General features: G+C 39.6%; 1 protein-coding gene across 1 annotated transcript; it reads right to left on the minus strand.

Annotated features, from left to right (window-relative positions):
• Nucleotides 1-1,235: 1,235 nt before the first annotated feature.
• On the minus strand, nt 1,236-16,273 carry ANKRD50 (ankyrin repeat domain containing 50). Its single transcript, XM_082482068.1, has 3 exons — nt 16,048-16,273; nt 3,851-7,398; nt 1,236-1,505 (listed from the first exon to the last, which is right to left on the minus strand). The coding sequence occupies exons 1-2, from the start codon at nt 16,250-16,252 to the stop codon at nt 3,854-3,856; spliced, it is 3,750 nt and encodes a 1,249-aa protein (XP_082338194.1). The 5' UTR covers nt 16,253-16,273; the 3' UTR covers nt 1,236-1,505; nt 3,851-3,853.
• Between the last annotated feature and the right edge of the window lie 9,477 nt (nt 16,274-25,750).

Genomic DNA, 25,750 nt, shown 5'->3' on the forward strand with positions numbered 1-25,750 from the left:
GCCACACATCTAATTAATCCTCTATGAAAAATAACCTTAGCTTTCTATCATATTATTTGTGGAATGATCAGAATTAAGAGTATGAAAAAGATGAATCCCAAGCCTTTAGAAGAAATACTCACATACAAAAATAGGCCTATTTTCTAAAGAGCAAGGCTGCGTAATGGCGAATAGTAGAATATAGTTTGCATTTTTAGGAGAAAATAACCCACTTGTTTCATTTTATCGCTCACAGAGCCGTGCAAGTAAGATGTGCACATTCAAAGGAAAAATCCATACTGTTCACTTTCACAACAATGGCCTTGATTTTGCTCTCTTTCATACAAGTAAAACTCTCCTGCCGTAAGAGCGGGGAACCGGCTTTCCATTATCCACAGATGGACTATCCAGACCGCTGATTAACCCTGCTCCAGGTACAGAGATACTCACGCTGGCTCTACCTAATCCAGCTGAAGCAATAGCCGCATTCATACAAGTTTGTGCTTTAAAGAGTTATTGTCTGAGGACAGGGCTAACTCAGTAATCTCTGTACTCCCCGGCCAACGGTATTACTAACCGTTTGCTCTTCCACTGTACTCTCACTGCATATTCTCTCAGCCTCCTCAACAAAGCCTCTGTATTTTCCATGGTTCGTTTTACTGACATTCTCAGTACAGACCTTTACCTTGGAAAAAAGAAAGAGCTGTTTCTAAAGTATAAAGATATACGTGAAAGCAGGATCAGACCTTTTACCTTAGCACCTAAAACATACCCATATTCAGTTACCTCATTACCGTAACAATAACGGAGGCTATTTAAGATCAGGTGGCCAAGACTGAATTTGCCCATTGCTTTCAGTGGTCACAGTCTGCCATCCAGATTTGGTGCTGTAGTACCAGACGGTGGATTTTGCCTCTTAAAAATCCCAAAGACACTGCAGACGGTTGCAGCCTGACTCCTTTGCTACCACTGAACAGCTATTACACAGGCAGAACACGCAAGTACAGTATTTATAAAATACTGTTACAAGACTTGTATTTCTGGAGAGAACTTCTTGAAGTACACAGAGAACTGACCATACATTACAACAACGCAAATGTGACATACTGTTTGCTTATTTGCCACAGGAAAATAAATACAAAAAGCACTGCCTTTCCATACACAGTTCACTGTGGCACATGCACCTCTACCACGCGATCTGGAATAGGAAATCAGAATTCCTTGTTCTTACCATTTTCAGCTGTTGTCAGGGAAATACAGCATATATCTTTCTGCAATTTAAAAAAGTGCTCATTCTGTGTATTAAATACAAAGTACACAAAATAAATTTTTGAAGCACAGAGGGTTATACTGAGAAGGCAGCCTGAAAATGTAGGCACGTTACAGTAATTAAGGTAACTGTACTGTAGTAATCACATTCTTGAATTTCTAGGTGGACTAAACAAGCATTTGTATGCTTTCATCCCAGCCAGCTGATAAATCATTCGGAGCAGAAGCGCTTCTGTTCATAGCATCAAGGAATTGGCCTAAAAGTACAGAATAGAAACATTAAGTTTTGCAATACTCCGTCATACAAACAGCGTTGTCAGAAAGAGAGCTATATCATTTCTAATTAAAGTTAAAATCACACAACAACATTCCAACGACGAAAAGCATTTCCTGCCTGACTCAAATCCCGTGACCGATTCCCTGTGCTCTCTACCATCCAAAGCAGCTACAAGGGCCCCACAGCAGGACAGCTTCCCAAACGGAGCTCGGAAGCGGCCGCCAGGGAAGGAGAGCCATTCCTCAGGTGCTCCGGTAAAGTATTTCTGATGTGATTCTCCACAGGTGTCTGATTTATTCAGTGGTCAGGGAAATAACTGGTTTTGTGCTTGAGACTGGCAAAAGAGGAGGTAAATTATAGCCTGCGCCAAGCAATTAATAATTAACATAAAGTTGTTTTAAACTTCCATATTTACAATGAAGCTATCAAAAATTGTTAAAGAAAAAGCAAGAGGAACTATTCAGTTATCCATCATCTCATATGCTTAGCCGCTTGCATAAACAAGTACTTCACACAGAAACCCCCTGAATTTTCAGTAAAGCACTATTTGTTCCAGATAAAGCAAAGCCCAATTTGAGTTTCCAAATTATACGTGGAACGTTCCAAGGTTTTTTTTACATGCTTTGTTTATATTTTCAAGTCAACAAAGATGGAAAATTCATCAACACTAGTCTTTTGATGACAAGTCAGGTCAAATCAATACATCCTATGTCAGAACCACACAATTTATTTACCATAAAGCGTAACATGAAAGCAAACACTGAACACCAGGCACAGGTACAGAAGAGTTTGGAAATACAATTCTTAATTATACATTTTAATATATTTTACGGAGGCAGGAAAGAAATGGCAAACAAATTTAAATGTTGTTTGGACATGATGTAGAACTGTGGGAAGCTAAAGTCCTTTTGACTTCGATAAGTTCTCTCTCACCTGCTTATTCCTCTCTATGCCTGCTCCTGTTGTCCTGCCTCTTCGCTTTTGCCTGTCCCACAGCTCATCTCACCCTTGGCTAATATTTGGATTTTATAAACGTGCAGGCTCTAGTATATTGCCTTTTGAAACTCTGTATCGTTTCAAATATTTTAATTCAACCAAAATGCCAACCCCAAGGAAACATCTGGGTGTCCTGCACAATATTCTAACGCTCCGCAATTCACGGGAGACCTCAGCTACATCTACAGATGCATTCCATTACAGTGAAATCCATTTCCAGGACATTTCAGGAAAAGCCCTGTCTATGCGCTTTTGACAGCTGAAAACGTGCCATTTGTGGATTCCGCACCACCTGCAATTGTCCAAGAAACCTGCAGTCTTGGATGACTTGCAGCAGAACCGAGTCAGCCAGCAAGAACATTCTTGTTCTAAGAAACAGCAGCCTGATCTGTCAAAAATGCAGCATTTACACAAGCAAAAAATCTGTTTTCAAAAATAAGCAAATAAGCAATAAGAGATGTGCATACATTTCATAAAGATGCTGCCTCTTTGAAATTCAAATAGAAGATGTATTAATTATTAACACATTCCCGGTCCCCTAAAAAAGACAAACCCCATCAGGAAGAGGGAGAAAAATAGTTCCATTTTAGCTGACTCACTGACAATTCAAGTCTGAAAAGCTACATAAAATTCCTTCTAGAGCTTAAAATTCAGTATGGGAGAGAAAGGGAGAAATCTAAATGAACTCCACTGCCTAAAAACTACAGAACGGTCAGAAAATTGGTAGCATAACATAGATTCTAATCTGGCTCTGAGGAATGCCACCTCTTTTATAGGAGGCTTACCTTCACAGTAACAGAAATATAAAATCAAAGCTTTAGTGTAGTATTTGTTCATAATTATGCTACTGAGATTTCACATCCAAAATCCAAATTCACAAAAGTGAATTGAAAAGTGAAGTGGTTGCCTGTAGTTTACAAGAATCTTCAGAAGCTTCCTTAAAAGTATTTTTGTAAATAATGAAATAATTACTGCATCTGAAGATATCACAGATTAAAATTCCCAGTTATCCTTGTGTTTGGAAAAGAAAATTCCAAATCAATGCTACATGAAACTTGCTGTTTTGTACAGTCACACATCAAAGACAGTGGGGTACGATTTGAGCAATCAGAATTCAACAGAAAATGTGACGGTGATCCAATTCCTCTACGGTTGATGCTATTAAATGACGGCAAACCAAATACTTGCCAGGTTAGGATTTTAACATGCATGGTTTTCATTCAGAACACAATTATGAAGACAAACGACAACAAAACGTAGTTTTAGCCTATTTAAAATGCATATAACAAAATACACGGTTTTGCTTTCTTTGCGACTTGGATACGTTACCTTTTATAATGGCGTTTCCTTCTTGTAGTTGAAACTTGGGTCGCTACCTTCGATCTGAAGTTTTAAGGCTTGCTTAAGGCTGAGTTCTGTCTCCGCGGGAGGATAGCCTTCCAGTACTTCCTGATGCCCTCTATCCTGCACTGTTCGTGGGACAGAAACCCTACCGAGAAAAACCTGATTGCTCTGAAGATGGTAATTTGGATTCGTCATAATTCCATTTCTCTTCTTCTGTTCTCCACTTTGTTGGTGAATGAGGAACTGTTGCTGAGATCGACCGACTTCTTGCTGAGCTGGCGGGACCAAAATTTTGCACTGTGCCTCTGCCGGCATTGATTTAAGTGGCACACTTGTCCCAGATTTGGCAATAGGTACTCGTTTATCAAACTGAGTCATTTCATACTCTAACACTTTTGGTTGGGAGGAACTACTCTGTTTTATTTTTTTTCCAGCTGACCCAGATTTGCTGGAGTTGTCCGTTTTCCCCCCTTTGTTAGCTTTAGTTGATTTCAAACTAGGTTTTACTTGGCTCCATTCGAATTCACTGCTGGGTGAATTATGATTTTGACTTAGAGAATGAGTTGTGGAAGAAGGAGAAACAATAGACTGCCTACTTCTGCTGCGTGGCAGGGAATGCTGCTGTATTTGCTCTGTGAACGACAGGCTGTGGAAACTATCAATGGGCACTGTCTGAGCAGTCGCAGTCGACGACGTGGTGCGAAGAGAAGAATTTTTGGAACTTTTCAGGGAATTATTTGATAAAGATGACTTCTGACGGTCAACCGTAGAATCAGGCGACTCTGAAGGAGAACTGAAGGCGTGAGCAGGCCCATTAGATAAGCCACGCATGCTAGGCTGCATATCTCCTCCAGTACTCCCTGAACTATTGGACTTCATTGTTAAAGACTGCATTTTAGAGGAGACTGACTGTAAGGGCTTTTGCTCCATTGTGTGAACTGGAGACGGAGTGCAACCATTCAGAGTAGATGCACCATATTTTTCCAGTAATTTAATAATCTGAGAGTGTCCATTTTTAGCTGCAACACGCATAGCAGTGCGCCCAAACTGGTCAGCATGATTTGGATCAGCACCATGCTCCAATAGTATCTGGACAACGTCAATGTGCCCTTCTTGGGCTGCAATGCAGAGTCCAGTAGCACCTTGATTACATGTATGGTCAACCAGAGCTCCATGCTCAATGAGAAGCTGCACTACCTTCACGTGACCTTGCCATGCAGCAGACTGCAAAGCAGATCTCTTCTCATTATCTGCAGCATTCACATCAGCATGGTACGTTATCAGCACCTGTACCATCTCCAAATGGCCCTGCCAGCAGGAAACATGGAGTGCCGTTCTTCCTTCAGCATCACTCGCTTCTACGTTTGCACCATTTTCTAAAAAATACTCAGCCATCGTAAGCTGGTTTTCTAATGCTAAGATGTAAAGTGTTGGCCGGCCATCAGCATCTTTGTAGTTTACATCTGCTCCATGGCTGAGCAGTAGTTCAACTATATCTCTGTGACCTTCTAAAGCAGCAACCCGGAGAGCATTTCTCCCATCATAGCCTCTCTGATCAATGTTGGATTTATTTTCCAGTAATATCTGCACACAATCATAGTGACCTTCTTGTGCAGCTAATATGAAAGGTATACGTCCATCATTATCAATTTCATTTGTTCTAGCACCTTGTTCTATAAGAGCTTCACATATCAACCTGTGACCTTCAAAAGCTGCCATATGCAAAGGTGTCCAGCCCGCATCATCTCTATGATTTTCATCTAGCCCCCTGTCCAGCAGAGTCCGTACTACTTCAACATTGCCTTGTGCAGAGGCTATGCTCAGAACTGTTCTCCCTTCACTGTCGATGCTATCAACAGCTGCACCCCAAAATAAGAGAGTATTTACAACTGAAGCATGGCCCATGGAGGCTGCTGCCAGAAGTGGCGTACGACCGTTGTTGTCCGTGTGATCAACATCAGCTCCTCCTTCTAGAAGCAGATCAACAACATCTACGTGTCCCTCATAAGCAGCTACCAGCAGCGGAGTCATGCCGTCTTTATCGCAATGGTCAACTTCAGCACCACGGTCAATTAGAAGACTAACCACCGAGGCATGTCCCTTACTGGCTGGTACACAAAGCGCAGCGACAGACAGCGCAGTCCTTCCGTCCACATCCTCGTGGTTTACCTCTGCACCGTGATCCAGCAGGTGCTCCACGATCTCTTTATGCCCCATGTATGCGGCTGCAATCAAAGCCGTTCTGCCCTCATTATCAGCTTTATTAACTTCAGCACCATGTTGAAGCAGATTCAGCACGATATCTTCATGTCCTCCCCAAGCTGCTGCTCTCAGCGCTGTTCGACTATCGGCATCTGCACAGTCCACTTTGACTCCAGCATAAAGGAGCGCAGAAACCACCTCTGTGTGCCCACCCCACGCTGCAGATCGCAATGCTGTCCAGCCGTCATGATCAGTGTGATTAACATTAGCCCCGCATCCGATCAAGCAATTGACAACCTTGGTATGTCCCTGCCGAGCAGCTAAGGTAAGTGCTGTTTGCCCATGAGTATCTTCTATCTCTAAATCCGCTCCCCTTGAAACCAGTAAGTTAACGACATCCAGATTGCCACTGTAGGCCGCGTTGGCCAAGAGTGTTCTCCCATTGGAATCACACTGGTTGACTGATGCTCCGTTGTCTAACAAGGTGCGAATGGAATCTTCTCTCTCCAGAGCCTGCCGAACAATGCAAGATGTGCGGTCATCTTCACTGTTGACGTGAGCACCAGCTTTTACCAGCAGCTGTAATACTTCTTGTTCTTTAGGAATTAAGGTTGACAGGGAGTCTTTGACAGGTGTGCCATTCCATATCATCCATAAAGCCAGCTCTGAAGTCTCCAACTGCAAATTTGAATTAATTAGATGCAATGCAAACTCTTGAGCTTCTAATGGCGTTAAATCCTTGGCTCGGCAAGTGTAACTCATTGCCAGCATTCTGTGTCCCTCTGCCGCATTACACAAGTATTTCTGTGTACAGTGCTTTACATCTAGCAACCATTCTGCAAAACTATAATGAAACAAGATTTTTGTATTTCCAAGTCCATCAATAAGGACTTTTGACAGGACGTCCAATTTGCGTTGAAAGTCTTCCATCGTCAACGTCATATTTTTGGTCCACACCGCATGATACAATTCCGTTGTAGTTAATGGCCTACAGGCTGCAAGAATTACATTAAGAATAGGCTGGACTTTCGCAAACTGTTTTCTCACAAAAAGTCTCTGACAGAGCCAAAGGTATAGACCGTTTAACGTTCCCGGAATATCACGGATCTCTCGTAACATAATAAAATTCTCCACAACTCCATCTAGGACACGTTCCAGATACAAAAAGCAACCGCTGCTTTTGATGTGAAGCTGATTCAGCATTTCTGCAGTTTCTTTTGTGAGATGTTGTCTCAGTGCTTCTTCCTGGTCTAAACGATGCAGAATATATTGTTGCACATCTTTCACAATATAAGCCTTTCGTAGATCATCCAGACTTATTTTTCGAAAACCTATTAAAAGGGAAGAAAGTTATTATTATTTCTGATCTAGTTTTGCTTAACTCAATGTTAAAAAAAAATAAATAAAAGACAGACATTTCTGGGTAGGGAACTCCCACAATAATATATTTTGTGCGTACACATAGCGAATGTAAATGAATAATAATAGCAGAGAACTTTGCTAACAGACACATGTTTATCATCATCTACTATGAGAAGAAATACATGCTAGTAACGAAGAAAATTCTAAAAATCACTTTGAATCGGGCATTGCGTGTCTTGGACAATAGTAAACACCTAAGCAAAACCACCAGAACTGCAACCAAAATAAGATTATTAAGTATTATTATAGGAATATTCCCTTCTCCAATGTGGTTAACAGTGGAATTTGAAATAATTTCCAGCTATTTAGATTAAGACAACTATTATATTAATATAATTATAGAAGAGGTTAGTCACACCTGGTGCATGTGTGTGATGAAATTTACATAAATCACTAACTTAATCACCTTAGTTTCTTTTAAAAGCTTTTATGATATAGGAGAGAGAGACACTCAAAAATAGTCGTAAATATCTTTACACCTCTGTGCATGGAAAATTACCTACTTTTTTCAAGTAAGGACTGAGTTTTAGATAAACACCCTGGTTCTTTGGTAGTTGACTCACTGTATAAGGAAACAGGTTTTCTCACGGTTGTATGATCTCATTTCCAACCTGTTTACTCTTTAGAGGAAAAAGGGAAATTATTTCATACATGCATACCGTCTACATCTCCTACCTACACACGCACATTCCCCTCCGCCCAAAGCAAAGAACACTATTCTTAGCAGCACGTGTGACGAAGTCCCTAGGGCCACCTCAGGGGCCATAAGGCTCTCAAGAATGAGGCGGAACGAAGATATAGCTGTACCGACTACAGGGCTATCTCTGTCATTTAAAGCATTTGCTTTGGTAGTGCCAAGTTAAGCATTTGATGAAGACCTACCCTCTTTGATTAATGACACGTTACATTGTTCGAACACTACTTTTCTGGAAGCTACGGAAAAACCGCAGAGGTCACAGACCTCACAGCAACTTAAACTATTAGGTTTTAGGCCAGAATTGTACCTCACTTCTCCAGGGACAGGCTGTAACCTCTTCCTCCAGTGCAGCAGATTGCACACATTTCCTTACAGTCAGCTCAGCTAGTCATAAAAAAACCCCAACTTTGCTTTTCAAACCAAAGCAGTTACACTCCAAATTACACTGGAAGGAAAAGCACCCACAGAGCAATGCGTTCAATGCCATTTTGGCCCCATCTGTATGGAGTGAATAATTTTAAGTGAGACTCTGAAGAACGCTACTTTCAGAACAGTCTGTGGATCGAACTGCTCAGTCTGTGAGCTTGTTCTGACTGAAAATTCAGCCTGATAACAGAGCTGTGGTTTTTGTTCCTGAGTGTCTTCAGCTGAGATTCTGAATGCCACGTTAAGCTCACTCTGTTAATTGTTTAGTCTACACGAGCATTGTACAAACACAACAGATTAGAACTGAGAGGCAAACTATGGCAGTGTTACTAAAACATTTCTGCTTCCCTTATTAGTTATGGCAGCATTACAAATCTAACAGCACTAAAACAATAGAATACCCAAACCAAAATCACGCTTCTCCCTAAAATAAAATCACTGGATAGGATCCTTTTGCCCAGTCACTTCTCAGGCTGATGCTACACAAATAAGATTGTCTACTTCAGGACTTTTGAATGAGAAGGCCAGGAGACAGAAAATTATTATTTTGGGGGATCCTTCTCCATTCCACAGAGGCTTCCCCCCCCCCCCTCCCCCCCCCCCCCCCCCCCCCGAAAAGAAAGAGAGCGCCATTTTATCCACCATAATTTCTCACAGCTTCAAGAAATGTCCTAACCTGACCTCCACAACGGCATAATTCATCGACTTACTATGTATTTGCTTGAATTTTTCTGTAAGTAACTTCGTAAAGCCCACAATTCATGTACATAAGCCAGGTAAGAAACTGCACTGAGTAAGGACAGCCGATGCCCTGTCATTCTGCAGAACCCAAGCTTTCACTTCGAGGGAAACTTTCTAGGTTATGCTCCTTCAGAAGATGCAGAAGTAAAACCAAATGCATTAAAAGCGGGGCATTACTTGGTGCGTTCATTCAGTCATATGCATACACAGAGCCGTAATGAGACACAAGTGTCCCTTTGGACGTCTCGCATGTGCAGGGAACAGCTCCGTTTTGCTCAAATCAGAGCAAACACCACCACTGCATTCATTCACCTTCCAGTTCTTTGAACCTCTGCTTCTCCCGGTCAGGTGTGTACCTGTCACTTGGCTGAATGAGAACAGGTACAGAGCACTGCAAACTCTTTCTCAATGTGTTTAGTCATAAATGACTCTGCTCACAACATCCCCGACCTCTCACATGAACCCCATGCCCACATCCTTCCTTCCAATATATATCTGCATATGTAAGTGATTTTTAGTTTTAAATTACTCAAGTGTTTTTTTCAGCAGTTGATTTCATTTCCCCCCAGTGAGAAAACCCCTGATTAACTCTGATGACAACAATCCCAAGATTTCAGCTAATGTTCAGTGTTGACTGACTAATGACGACACTTCACCTCCCTTGACTCCCAGCCTTCACATGAGACCCTGCAGAGTGGTAAGGGTTTAAGCAGCTCAGTCCCTGTACGCGTGCTTCAACAGCAAAAGACTCTTGCTTATCTTGCAGTGTTCTTTGAATATCAATTTTCATTTCGCTTCCCAAAACGGGTGGGAAAGTGAACAAAACCATTTTGGATGTGATAAAAAAAAAAAAACCCTCAAGCCCTCCAAAAAATGAAAAAGGAAGGGTTTGCGCTTTTGGGTTGCGTTTTTTTCCCCCTTTAAATGAGGCTGTATCACACTACTTTGTTCCATATTAGAGTTAAAAATATTGCCCTACTCTGTACTTACCTGAGACATACCAAATGTCTACGCACTTCAGCCAAGCAAATACATTTCAGAAGACTTCAGAGCACTGAATAGTCCAGAAGTCAGCGATTTAAACAATTTAATTGATTTTATGTTCACAGAAGCTACAAATGGTTTCTTTTCTTTCGCAATATTTACAAACATTCCATGTTAATGAGATCCTATATATGGTATGTGAAGAGAAGTTTGTATAGCAAGAAGCACACTACACTCGTAGCGTGTAGATCTTCACACACCCCAGGGATGATATGCTCTTTAAGGACTGGGATTAACAAACTGCCACTGTAACAGACTTTTGAACAGAAATAGGTTGTTAATTTTAACAACTGCACCATGCCACACTATAATAAGCAAATAATTCACAAAAGGCCTTACAGATAGGATTATTACTTTTTTTTTTTTTTAAATATCAAGTTCTCGTTGCTAGCTTGAAGAAGGAAAACAAAGCCGTGGGGATTTTTTGCCCAAGCATCTATCTAAATGAGGTCATTTTACATTTCCTAACAAAGATCCTGCAAACTTGCTTTTCAACCCTATCAGATACAATAAGTCACTTTCATGGACCAGAAGCACCAAAACATGAAGAGAAAGCTCATTTTGTTTCAGATGCATTCCCATGAACTACTTAAGCTCAGCAAAACAGGAGCGCAGCAGACAGAACTCGCAGTCCCACGACCCTGCATTTTGCATTGTTAAAATTTTTCTTACAACACAGCACTTTCAACCCAATGGGAGCTCCAATATGGATTTCCCTGATTTATTAAATTCCTGGCAGTTCTGTAAACAAATCAGTTCCAAATGTATTTCTTGGCAAGATCTAGGGTCATTCAAAAGAAAAAAAAAAAAAAGAAAAGAAAAAAGGTATCTTGGCTATATAAATACTTATACAGTATGTCAACCTTTTCAAACTTCAATAATAAAGAGTAAGCTATTAACTAGCAGGTTCCAGTAAATACCTAAAAATATCCTTCTACTTTTATATCTTTAAATATATTTACATAAGTAAATTACAAAAGTTTTAAACACATTTTAATATATTTCATTTAACTGAATTGTTAACTTGAAAGTAATCTAAATGATTAAAAACATGGCAGTGTTTTGGCATTGATTTACACCGCTGATCTAAGCATATATTAAATTAAGTATTTCTATGGCCATTTACGCACACCTGCTCCAAAAGAGTAAAATGCACCTGAAAACTCAAGCAGCACATTTAACATTTAGGGCACTTGCAGTACACTACACATTAAAAATTTCACTGCATCTACCCCAGATGCTAAGAGACACCGAGGCTGAAATCTGCTGCTCTCACTGCTGGGTGTCATTGCACAGAAATTTGTTTGGTTAGATTTACAGGCAACAGTCCATTTAAAGCAATTTAGTCTTCCCTCTTTAATTACAAAGCAAATAAGTCCAAAATTCACACACAGCTTTTTACTAGGAAATAGGAAATTCCCTAGTATCATGTTTTCAAAGTGGTAATGAGAAGAAAGTGGTAATGAGAAGAAAGGAAACAGTAATTAAGAGCTCCCAGTTTACTTCCCAAGCCTTCTAAATTTTTTTTTCAAAAACCAAACCAAAACACAAATAAACTTTTTCAAAGCTTTAACATTATAGAAGTAAATTTTACAACTACATAAATATATGAAAGTTATCTTTCATAGTAAAAATCCGACTCCCATAAAGACTTCAAAGTAACATGAAACCACCCAAATTAATTCCAACCTACAATGAAAAATTAGAGGACAACTTAGATTTTCTTTTTTGAAGCAATTCCTCCTGAAGTGGTCTCATACCATTTATTTTCTGGCATGGCAGTTAATGAGAAAAGGTTTGGTCCCAAATCAGGCAACTGATTTGGCTTGGGGATTGGGCAATACGACTACTGAAGTAGCTTCAGTTACCAAACCGTATGGGTTTTCTGGGTGCAGAGAAGCTGGCTTGTGATTTTTACTCTTTCTCTCAAGTTTTCACATTTTTGCTTATTTTTAATTTTAGGAAAGGCTACAAGAAAAACAACCCTCCGCATCTATTCAGACCAGAACCAGCAAATAGCAGAAATATGAGGAAGACTTATGTTTCCAAGATTTCTAATCCAAAATAAGTTTGGATAAATATCAGGTCTTAGTAATATCTGGCTGTCTGGAACTCAATGATAGATAAAAGGAAGAGTGAAAAATGAATGACAGATTGTGTGGTTTTGCCTATTGATAAGTGGGTGAATGGGGCTTAAGCTGCCTTTGAGGCTAAACTCAAACCCTTTCACATCCACTTTTGATTCTTTTTATTGTAGTTTTGAGTATCTAACATTAACTTCATGGAAACTACAGCTTCCAGAGATGTGACATTTACATGGGTTGTACCACACTGGTGCAGTCACGTCTCACACATGAGAAGGAATTCTTTGGATGAAGAATGTCAGTGTTTAATTGAGGGGTATAATCAAGCACGATGCCACAGATCTTTGATGCTTGTGTGCAGCAAAAAAGAAGAAATTAAGTAAATGTCTATTAAAAAAAGCCTCTTTAAACCAAAAAATAGAGCATTTGTACATGTGCACTTCTGTCTATTTATCTTTACGCTGTTAATGAGAAATTATCTGCTTTTCCCTTAAATAAAATTGCCTGATTTTAAAATGCCTGAAGTTTTTAAACTAATATGATGGATCTTTAAAAAAGGAATTTAGTTTTGTAAGAACAACTGCTATGCTTTCAAGATTTAGCCTCATTTTCAAAGAGGCATTTTTATTAGCTAATTAGCTAAAGCATAAAAAAAAAGTAAAACTGTACGTTCTGTGCCATTTTTGGGTTAGAGGACTTTTTCAGTTATTTAGAAATACAAGGAAACTTTTTCTAACATTACAATACAAAGATTGGAAAGACTGTGTTTGATGTAGCTGCTTAATCGTTCATTCTTGCAGCCAAATGATAGCAAACGATGCGGGAGATAATGTGGATAATTATGGGCGCAAGACAGAATTCTTAAATTTAGGAAAAAGTTCCTAAGAAAACCAGGCATGATGCGGCAGTTGGTGACAGTGCTCATGCAAGAGAGGGCAGGAGGACATGCATTATCTGTTCCCCTCCTTTTCTACTCAAACTGGCTGGCTTTTGCTCACTGTGGAGGGCGACCGCAGACTCACGCAGGCATCATTTTACATTTGGTTCATATTTTTGAGGTTGTTGCGGCAGCCACAAGAGGCAAAACCTTCTTCTTTTTTTTTTTTTTTAATTAATGAAAGCTGAGAATCTGAGTAAAGTGAAAAATCTGTAGCACATTGTGCTACTACAGAATCTGGGAATACAGAATGGCCCAGAACCAAGCTGCAGCAGATGCAGGCACAACTATTCAACTTTCATAAGCAAGTCACCAACAAAAGTGAAGGAACAAAGAGGAACAAAATAAACACCCTTCCTCCTTTTCTCATTCTTAGAGTGGCAGGGATGATGTATTCACCACCGGCAGCAGCAAGATGACAGCGGATGAGAAAGACTGGACTCTCTCTTCCACGTCATCACTATTTTTGGCTCGGGAGATGCTTGCAGAACTCTCATCTATACTGGACACCCAGAAAAGAGCATGGTCAGGACCAGCCCACTGCAGCAATCCTGCTCCCAGTCATCGATAACGTTTTTTGACAAACGGGTTTAGCTCTCATTTCTGCAGGTATCTGGAGGAAATTTTCACTGCGTGAAAATTTTAAGTGAAAACAGGTATATACTGACCGCAAACAAATTACTATTGACTAATATATTATTTCATATCGTACTCAAATTTTTAGCAGAAAAAAACCTAGAGATGGGACACATTTTCCTAAAATAATCCTAAAAGGATTCCAATCTATTTTATTAAGTTACAGTGAAACTGTTTTTTTTTTTTTTTTTTGGTTCCAAATTAAAGAAACACATTTGAAGAAAATGTACAGTGATTATATTATCATTATGGTTGCAAACACTTACTTGCTGGGAAATTGGAGATATTAGAAATTCAGTACAATAGCATCCCAGAGTGCAGCGCACGTTATACACCATTTATTTCTCCAGTCATGAGTGCAAAAAGTACTTATCGTTGATCTTTAATTCTGTCTGCCCACCAATTAAATAGCTTCATAAATTGGCTCGGCTAAAAGTAAACATTCAAATACCACAAAGTAGAAGAAGAGTTTGCCCTAGTAGAAGTGTTAGTGACGGCCTATCCTTTTCAGGCTAGAACCAGAAAAGAAGGGACCACGATCTCAAGTTTTATAACACAAAGTTGCAACGTATCTGAAGTTAACAGAAGCTTCAGCCATGGTCCTCACATCCTCACTATACCTTTCACCAAACTTGAATATTGGCTGTAAACAGGAAAATCATCCAACGGGTAACCATCACATTGGCTGTAATGTCACAATTTTCTTTCATAGTGGACAAAACACCACTTCCTCCAAATAGACCCTAAAGTTCTTCTCAATTTGTGTCCAATTATTTTGGGACTCGTTCCTTTTTTGCTGTACCTTTTCCCCAGTGAAGATGGGATTATAATATCACAAGCCAGCTTCCTTTATGCTATTCATCAAGTCATTCTCTGTGGAAATGAGAAATTAACTCATTCAAATTAAATTTCTTTTAAAGGCATATCCATTAGTTCTGCTGATTTTTCCTGTCAGGAATTCCATCTGGAAACATACTTAGAAGACAACAGCAATTTTTTATGACTAGCCTTGAAACATTATATGATTCAATGGAAAGGAAATAAAAATGCTCCGAAGAAAGTTATGTCTGTTTTTTTGGCAATGACAACGTATCTAATCAGCCAAGCTTTGACAAAACTATTCCCATATGAATGTCCAAAGGAGCCCTGAGAAGCTACCCCAAAGTTTCCTCTAGTTCTCACATACTCCCAAATACCAGTCTTCATGTCTGCCACTGATTAATACAGTACTTCATTCCAAAACGCAATTATCCCATTGACCTTTTGCCACTGTGGAAACGAGCAAGCCTATGGGTCTATGTTCTGTAATCACATTTTTGTCCTAATTGTGTCCTTAATACACACAGGCTTTATACATAGGCCTGGAATCCAGTCTAGATATTGCCCTTTATTAAATTTCAGCGAACTTCCAGTAACAATGTCATTATAGTGAAGAAATGTTCTCATGACACAGTAATGCCTGGATGAAGAAGCTATAAAGAATTTTTTTTACTGTGCAACCTTTGCCAAAAGTATACTCCAGGAATCCACATCTACATTGTTCCCCTCTCGAGTTCCACCTTCAAAGATTATTCCCCGCTTTCTGAAAATAAGGGGAGAGATTTTAATGGGAGATGAAAAAAAAAAATCTTTTGAGGTTGTAAGGAATGGGCGTATGCAGCCGACATACTGATGTACTTACACAACACCTACACTGTTTCAAAGCTTTTTAAAAACTGGTAAAGCAAGAGGAAAACTCAAAGCAGCCATTTTCTTTGCAGATGTATTGCAAAGACATAGTTTACCTCTAAAATACTTGGCTGATTTACGCTTTCCATAGTCATCAGTAAACTGGAACGTGTGTTTTTCAGAATTACCATTTTTGCAGCTGTCATTTTTTAGAACTAAGCATGCCTCAGAGCTTTCAGCCATCACCGAGGGTCTTGCAAATACTACGGCCTCCTTACAGGCGCAGGTGACAAACACTTAAACACTTCCTATGCTCTGTACTCACCTGTAAACATTTTTGTAACAGCTTTACTCTGCTTGCGGGCAGAACACAGGAGGAGCAGCCAGGGAGGGAAGAACTCAAAGTGGCCAGCTAAAAGCTCCGCTATGGTTCCGGATAAACTTGTAGAAGTCTGTTCACCCTCAGAAACGTTACAGCCCTCGTCAACCGAATCTACGAGCAGGAAGAGGCTCTGCTGAGGGGGCTTCATTCCCAAGAGAGGGAGCAGAATGCACCTGTAAGGAACACAAAAAAAAAATCAGCATTTTAAATACATATAATATACTATATCACATAGTCATTCAATTTGAAGCTACGATCAACTTCAAATGCAAAGTTATTTTTTTAAACAGCCTAAGGATTTTTTTTAAAATAGTTACCACAGAAAATACTGAGGTAGACTGAACTAACAGAGACAGTTTGAACAGTCAGTGATGTAATTCTTGCTTAGGCAATATTACTTTTTAATGAACTTACCATTTATAACAATACTTTAAAACAATGTGATGTTGTTCAAGGCTGATTACGAGACTTGGGATAATGTTGCTTCACTAAGAAAGAAGCTACTTGGCCTGAAGTTTAAGAACTTCGTTACTGTTGTCTCTGCCAAAGTTGGTACTACTGCTTATCGGAAGCTAATAGCGAGCAATAGTTGGTCATAAAATAAGTTCAAATAAGAGACACCTGAAATATCACAGCTTAAAGAGTTCATGTCTGAATGAATAACAGTTCTACAAAGAACACAATTTCTGCCATACCTTCACAAATGAAATGCAGAGTAAATTAGTTGCAGACTGAGGCATTTGGTAGTGACTTTGATGTAGTAGTTTTTATTTATGTTGAAGTTGCTGACTTCCTATTACTGGAAAAGGATTATCTGCATCCTATATATCTATACCAACACATCTCATTGTGCAGTTAAAAAACTCAAATTTGCATGTAGTGTTCCCAGCCTTAATGGTACTCCTTAAAAATATATCTAACTGCACTTACATGCATCTTTAAATAGCTACTACACAACCGTCATGCATATATCCAGTATTTCCATGCTAAGCTACACCACTATTTTCTGGGAAACTTCATAATTATTTAGGCCCGTCAGTTTCACTGACGAAATTACCTTTCAACACATTTGGCAAGTAAACTTTGACTTCATAGTAAGAAGATTCAGAAAATGAAACAAAGTGAGAAAAATATGTATCTAACAGCTTACTCTCTTTGGTAGATTTGCTATTTGCACATGTCCAAAAGGTATACACATCATTAAGTGGTTTTTGTTTTACTCAAGACCATAATAATATTTTTTCATTTGTTTTATTGAACAAATTTCTCTTCAGAAGACTTTGGCCAATGCATTCCCTACCAAGCATTCGAAGTGGAAGAAAGGCAAATCTTGCCTGTTAATGGAAGAAGGCAACCCACTTCAGAAATGACTCATAAGCCCTGTTAGTGTAAGGTTTGTTATTTTCTGGTTTTCTGACTAAGAAAAACACAAAATGGAAACAGAGTGGTGCACCTTTCACGTCCGGCACTAACAGTAGAATATAGCAGAGCAGACTAGGTGATCTATTACACTTGGATAAATATCCCCAAAGGTATAAAAAAAGGAAGTACAGAATACCTGTGTTCTGAAAGTATTCAGTATTAGATGGATTTTAAATTCCTAACACTCCCCCCCCCCCCCCCTTTTCTGTTCAGATGCATGACTACTGAGAATTCTTTGGTCCTTCCACAGCTAGTTACTCTTTCAGGAGACGCCTGAAGTACAACTAAAATCGCTGTTCACTAAGCTGGGAAGTTAAGCAGCTACCAATTTACAGAACAGGAAATTAAAGTAGCCATAAGGTTAAAATTACTTTCCTGAGTGATGCCAATCCCACAATGAAAGGAGGCAGTTGGAAATTACCACATTTTCCACCCCTTCCCCCACGAGAATGCTGCGTTGCCCCCTCAGCTATTTATGTCAAGGCATTTTCCCTGCAACATTTCTTTTTCTATCAAAACTCATTTTCTTTTCACATAGTTCTCCATATGAAATTACTTTTCGAGTATGAATATTACTACGCGATATGAAGAAATGGTAATGGTATCTTCAATTAAAATCTCGCTTAAAAAAAATCTCTGTGACCCAAACGAAACGCCTACGAAATATCATAGGAGCATCCAACAACGTTCTTGGGTCAGAATTTACCTGTTGGGAACACCACCAAGAAAAGCTAACGGTCATGTCTGGGAAACAGTCCTAAATCATTCTGCTTAATTCCTGCAGTACGTAGCAGTTGGCTGTAGTAGGTGAAATCGAAAGGTTCACCCTGCCTCCAAACAGGGTTGAAACAGATGTCTAAGGAATAATGTAAGCACCGGGCAAGCACTAAACCACATTTTCCCAGAACTCTGAGGGACCACAGCAAACAGTGCTTCCAGAGACTTTTTGAACCAAAGATTCAGCCTTTGCATTGAACACCCCTTAACTGACCACGCTTCCACAGGTTTGTCCAAGTCTTCTATGAACTCATTTAAGCCTCTGCCATCCACAACATCCCGTAGCAAGGTCTTCCGCAGCTTAGTTACCCACTGCGTGAAAAAAAAAAAAAATCACTTCTTTTTGTAGTTTTATATCCAAAATATCCTTGTTTCATTTGATACCCTTTCGCTTCTGTGCTGGAATGGACAGTGAGCAATTATGCCATATTCACCTTCTCCATGCCATTTGTAATCTTCTGACTCGTACCATACTGATGGTGCTTTACAGAAAGCTACTCCACAGCCCCTTGTCTCCCCGTGCTCTGCGCTTTTCCACTTCATAATACTTTTATTTCTGAATCTTAACTTAAATTCCACTAGGAAAAATATACATACATACACATAAATATACACATGCATATAAGAAACGAAGCACAATGACTTCTCCCAGCTTACAGCAATATTATTAGAAGTGTGGCACTGACAAGACATTGGTAAGTCTTTCTCTTAAAGTGCCCTTAGAAACCATTTGATAAAATTCTGTTCTTCCAAGACGTTTTATCTCTCTTGAGTTCAGAGTAGATGCCAAGTAACATCATAGTGAAACTTTTCAGAGCCGGTAAGTGCTGTGCTAACTTGCCAGAAGTCACGTCATGTTTACCTCCATAACATGACTTAGTAATTCCACTCCCCTACAATTTCTTGCTTGCATAGGAAAGTTACATAAATCAACACAGAATTAACAATGTCTTAAAGCACTTCCGTAAATAGTGATTCATCTACAGATTGTTGTAACAGATTGCTTAATTTGCAGAGTGCCTCTCAAAAGATTAGAAGTTGATTTTCTTTACCTTCTGAAAGGATAGCAGCTTTATCTTTATAACTTTTATACTCAATATAGATATAAAAGCAGTTATTACAGAACATTTCTGAAATAGAAATCGTGATTTAAAACAAAATTAATTAGTCAGTAAAAATACAAAATCTCTAGAGAAAACAGCACAATTAGGTATTTTAAATGACAGAATTCATTTTAATGGCAATTTAATGTAATGACTTATTTATGCAGAGCGAAGATGTTTTCCGTGCTCTCTAGCAAATAAGAAGTCCTCAGAACAATGAGCCATCCCACAGAATTCTTCAGGATTGCTACTGAGTTGACTGAACCCACGCAAACATGATTTTCCACATATGGAAGGAATATATACAGACTATGCTGACATTCTGCTTATGATTATGCTTGAGATTTTTAAATTGAATCCACAAAAATACCAAGACACAACAGAACGAAGTAGAAAGATAGTGGAGTTGTCCAGAACGGCTGAAAAGAGTCACAGTGGAATGCACATACTTGCTAAAAAAGGACAAAAGGAAAAGGCAAACACACACATGCCAAATAACAATGAGCGGTTCCAGGAGCAAAAGTAGTTCTAAATCCTAGTGTCTTATGAATGTGTTCCTCATATTTGATTGTCTCTGGTGTATAGGAAATTCAGTTATGTCCCCACCTGAATTGTTTGATGCCTGTTACAGTGTGAATTACTTTATCCCTAAAAGGGCTCCCTTTTCTCCAGCCAGCTGCTAGCGTTCCCTACAGACAAACACACAGAGCAAGCGTATAAACCTCATCTCCTAAGCAAGCCAGAAGAAGCAAGGAAAAAAAAAAAGAAGTAAAAACCACACCAATGCCCCCTCCCTCCATTTGTTAGAGTCCAAGTGCTGCTACTTTTAGCAAAACACGACATACTTCAAATTTCATGACAGAAATGACTGATTTGGAGATCTGCCTAACTACTACTACAACTCTTACCATTCATTCTTTTTCTACATCTGCACAACAAACTGCCTTTTGAGTCACCTTCTTGCCAAACAGTTATAGTTTAACACTTGTATTTCAGTTACAGCTGCCGATGCCCAAAACAATCATCCCAGAGGTCCGCCTTGGGCATTTACAAACTCTGCTTTTTTCAAAGGAACTTTGTAAAAAAGCAGACAATATCATTATCCCACACATAGCTTTCTTTGCCTTCTCCTCCTGCTTTTTTGCAAATGCTTCTATGCCAGATTCCTTGAGGAAATTCGCCAGCTATTTGTCATATACCTAATCCCCGAGTATTAAATTAGCCTCTTCCCCGCCTATTCCTTCCTTAATTATTGAGGAGTTAACCTTTCCTCCTCATTTTAAACTATTAAATGGCTCCAAACATTTTTATTCGGAGGAAACAATCTCTGTCAGATACAGCTAGAGAGCCAGCTTCAGGATTCACGTGGAAAGTGGGCACGCACCCTGCCCTCTCGCAAAGGTGGAACACAAAACTGGTTTTGCACCTGCAGACCAAAACCGTAACATTTTCACCACTCTTTCAAGCTTCGCTGCTACCTTCACCGAGCCTGCGGCGAGCCTCAGAAATGCTGTCAGTGCCATCAGAGAGGTACAGTGGTCCGAACAAACCATGGAGCTTACCCCCAGCCCATGGAGCAGACCCCCCCCTCCCCAGCCTGGCAGACCCCCAGCCCATGGAGCCCACTCTTTTCTACACCACGCTGAGGCTATGGAAAAGGTCAGGGACACACTTTTGCCCCCCCAAAAACTGCTTTGGGCTGGCTAACAGGAAAGGAGCAGTATCACCCCCAGGCAGACAAGCCGTATATTTCAACTGCAGCTGATTTACACCCGGACTTTGCACATGCTGTCCTCCTCTCCCACTCCACCTGCGTTAAATTTTCCTTATGTACCCCGAGAACAGCACTGTGCTGTGTGCTTGTTCTGCCCTGGACCATGTGCAACGTTATCACTCCGAACGTGGCTGGATCTGCTCTTTGGGCTGTATTTTTTACTGTTGGATTTTGTCAGGTTGGAAAGAGCAATCTCTCACTGGCAGAGCTGCAAGTTAAAAAACACCACTACAGGACACGAGCACAAGAAAATAAGGCCAACATACCAAATCAATTTTTAAAAACAGTGCTGAGTGCTCCAAGTGATGTTTGTTGCTGTCAGGTAGGGTTGCCCTTATGCTCTACTTCATCTCATCTGTCTCCCCCACTCTGTTTTTGGGAGTTCTGAAATGTTAGAAAGTTGGCATTCTCCTGCTTGAGTTCACCAGCACCTCCCTGCCGAGATTGCTGCAGAATGTCTTCTTACCTAAAGACTATTTGCATTTCAAAAAGAGCAGCAATAGTCACTGTCAGTGAGAAACTTGGTATGTGATATTGACAATTAAGTTAATATTAATGCCACTATTCAGAGTCACAAGAAGCGGTAGTGCCAGTAGGCAATCACACAGAATAACAGAAAATAGCTGCAAACTCTGTGAGGATTGTAATTCCTTGGAATTGAAGTAATTCCTTGAGGACTGTAAACATATGCTGAAAAAATGTATTCATAATACCTTGGATGAATATGTTTGGCGATTACTAGCAACTTGATGGAGCTGATCGGCTGGTATCAGCAATTGAGGTTACGTTGAGCTTTACCTGAATTTATTGTTCTCTTGGCAAAAATTTGCCAAGAGAACCTCATAAAGCATTCACCTTACACAAGAGAGACAACGCAGTGGCTGTCCTCTGTACGAGAGCCGAATGCCTCATAGACTTTACAAGGAAATTGCTTATTTGCATATTTGATCTAAAGAATTATTGAACATTAAAGTAATGGAGGAATACACCTACATATATACACACACTGGATGGGTATCTTTATGTATTTATATATAATGAGTTTAACAGTACCTAGTGTATAACAAAAGAGACAATTCTTCAAACACTATGCTCAATCTTTGGAAAAATCAAACAAGTATCATCTTCTTATGGGTGGTTTACAACATGACATATCACAGCAGTTTACCATGTAATTTTTAAGACACTCATTTCTATTTATATTTCATCAGAAAATGAAGTACATAGTGAAACTGCAACTATTTAAACTATATTTACATAAAGTTATAGTAAATTTGCCAGCAATGTAAGAAGTAGTGGGATTTTTGCCTAAAAATCACACACAGACACCTAGCAAAGATCCTAACCAGTAAGTGGAAACTTTCAATTCCTCTGCCAATTCTGAACCAGCTATATCAGAAGCTCCATCTTCCCCAGCCCACTGCTGGGGGACACGCAGGGAAGGAAAAGGTTCTCTAGGGCAGTTAAGAGCTGGAGGTTCTGCAGGACAGCCAAAGGCGAAGGAATTATGTCATACAGGCACTACAGAGGGAAACCCAGACCACTGCAAGATGCCTAAGGACACAAATCTATACACAATAGGGTTTTCGCCACTTTCACTGTTCATGGAATAAACATAAAAGCTTTAAAATGTATAAGAATGCAAAACTCCACATTTTTTTTTAATGATCTGTACTTAAAAAAATTCTCACAAGTGACAGCAAATAACCCACCTTGTGCCCCACTGCCTCACGAGTTTACAGGCACATGTTCATTTGTGTGTTCTAATAATCCAGGGGTTCCTCAGCAGAGTATAATCTGTTAAAACTGTGTGCCCATGTCCTCCCCCTCCCAGTTTCCAATTTGCATTTAAAAGAATGAAGCCAGTGAAGATAAAGCTATGAAAGAACCTTAGAAGCTTCAGCACCGACAGACGCTTGCCATTAGCTGAATTTCCCTCTTCTGTTTTCCAAACTGCATATGGGGCATAGGTCACAATAAAAGAAGAGGAGGTAAATTTAACTTCTAATAAAATTGGCAATTCCTGCTGCTCAGCTGATGAAATATTACCTTCTTTCCAAGAAGACTTGCAGCAGCTGTACTCATACAGAAAGAAAAACTAGAGCATCTTTACAAATTACTTGCAGTACTGTTTGCAGATTAGGGAGTTTTACTTTGTCCTATGACAAGGCGTTTATGTCCTATGGATGACTGACAGTAAACAGTTTATTTACCTGCCTCGTAATGCATTCTGGCTAATGATTAAAAGGAAAATTCTAATGGTCAAGTCCAATAGCTGCTTTCTGTACAGTATCGCCCCAATTCTAAGCACTATATACATGCGTAATACAGGCCTTTGCTTCTTACTAATCACCCAGCTGCTCATACTGGTAATAGCATCCTGAAAAAAACACACACACAGGACTCGACTAACAGTGGAAATATTTGAGAAATACAAGGGCTGTGAAGCATAGACCACTTCTCCACTTAAAAAGCTGCAAAATAAAACATATGGCTAAGGGTGGCGAAAGCGAAGTGATCCAGTTTGATGTGTGCACACCTGTGTACACACCAACAGATTTGATCAGGTTATTGAGGTACCCGTTCTGTAATTTTTCAACATGATAAAGTGTACTGCAACTGATTATGACTTTCTGACAAAGTGCAATACTGGAATTATGCACGCTCGTGGACTATACCATAATATAGATTATTGTTTCTAGTAAATTATTTATTTACAGGCTGCACAGAAAGACAAACTGACTCTAGCAGTTCTACCCAACTACAGCCAGTCTTATGAAGGAAGAGGCAGAAACCAGGAAAGAAAAAAAAAAAAAAACAACACCCTGAGAATCACCTATTGGGATAGCTCTAGGTTCAGTACGTGGGTGTAAATTTAGGGTCTGGTGTTTTCCGAAGCGGTGAATTAGAAACAGCGGGTAAGTCTTGTGCAATTCAGTACCTGGTTTTGCAATGTCCTGTAGCAACTTGAATTTTATCAGTAATTGTAAAGCAGACGCACAGTCCCACAAGGAGGGCACGAAAGCTAGCTCCAGGGCCCCAGGGCATCAGGGCAGACAACAGTGGAGTTTATCGTAGAACCAGTGCCAAGGGTCATGTGTACACAGAGCATGCTGGACCCCTTTGTAGTCATTAGAGACCTCCTACTGTCTCATACAAATACACAGGTGATTTTTGTCTATAAAACATTGTCAGTGGATCTACAGGTGGATTAACTCAAAACCCCAGAAAATAGAAGCCTTAAGAGCAAATATTTTGGTGTAATAGTTGGACTGCCTAGAGCAGTTTGCAAACAGCTCAGCTATTATAAAGGACAGACGACTGTAGCTGAAAACCACTTACACCTGCTACCATAAGCAGGTTGACTCTCTCTGTATATTTTTAAATGGAATATATTTGCCATATGTGCTAACATATACAATATGTTCTAAACTACTCAGTCTGACATACAAAAAAAATCTGTGTCCCTACCAAAGGCAAAGAGGAGGAGGGTACATGAAACAATACAAACCTTTTCCTGAACACATATTATAAAATAGTAATTTATTCTACACAAACTCTCCCAGTTCTGTTTTTTAGTGATGGAGAGGTCATCTCATCCACTTCCCCGCCTACAGCCAGATCAGCTCTATATCTGTCATCCCTGAGAGACAGTAGTCTAGGCATTCCTAAAGACTTCCACTGATCAATACTCTGTCTCCCCAAGCAATCTATTCCAGTGCTTTAACATTCTTGAAATCGGGAAGTTTTCCCCTTCCCCCCGTGTGTCTAACCTTAATCTGTTTCCCTGCAATTTAAACTTTGCACTTCTTGCCCAATTAGTTATGTCCCATGGATAACACAAGGATGATTACAAGTAAGCCAGCAGTACCCAAAATTTAGAACCATTTCCCTCTACTGAATCAGCCAGATCATTAAGGAACACACTGAAAAGAGACACAGGACAAACCTCTATGAAACCCGACTTCATGTGCTATGTCAGTCTGAAAATGAACTACTGATAATTATTCTCTAAGTACAGTTACTCAACTCTTTTTGCACGTAGCCAAATATAGCTCTACCTTGCACACAGCCTGTCTGCACGAGTATCATGTAAACATCAAAGCCTTCCTGGAGTCAAAATTACATTTACGATTATCCCTTACCCACAAGTTCTATTACTCTGTCTCTTACAAAAAGAAGTTACATTGGATTTGTCAAAACCAAACCATGTCATACCATGTTAGCTGTTTTTTAACTCTTTGTTATCTTCCAGCTGCTTGCAAATAGTTTGTCTGATTATTTCTTCCAGCATTTTTTATTTCAGTTGACACGCTTCTAATTCCCCAATGCCTTTTAGTCCCTTTTTAAAGAGAATAAAGATACTTCTTTTTCTTTCAAGTCTGAGTTTTCAGCCATCCTGATAAAGATAACCTGACCTTTGAAGATAATCAGTAACAGTTCATAGGCTGAACAGTTTGAAAATATCTCATCTGTTCTATGTTGGGTGTGGGTTTTTTTTTTTTTGTCTGGGCTGTTTTTCTGTAATCTTACTTCTTTGTTGTTAGTTTTAATTATGTTAGCTAACAGC

This window comes from Vanellus vanellus (genome assembly GCF_965231255.1).
Source record: "Vanellus vanellus genome assembly, chromosome: 4".
In the NCBI taxonomy this organism is placed as follows: domain Eukaryota; kingdom Metazoa; phylum Chordata; class Aves; order Charadriiformes; family Charadriidae; genus Vanellus; species Vanellus vanellus.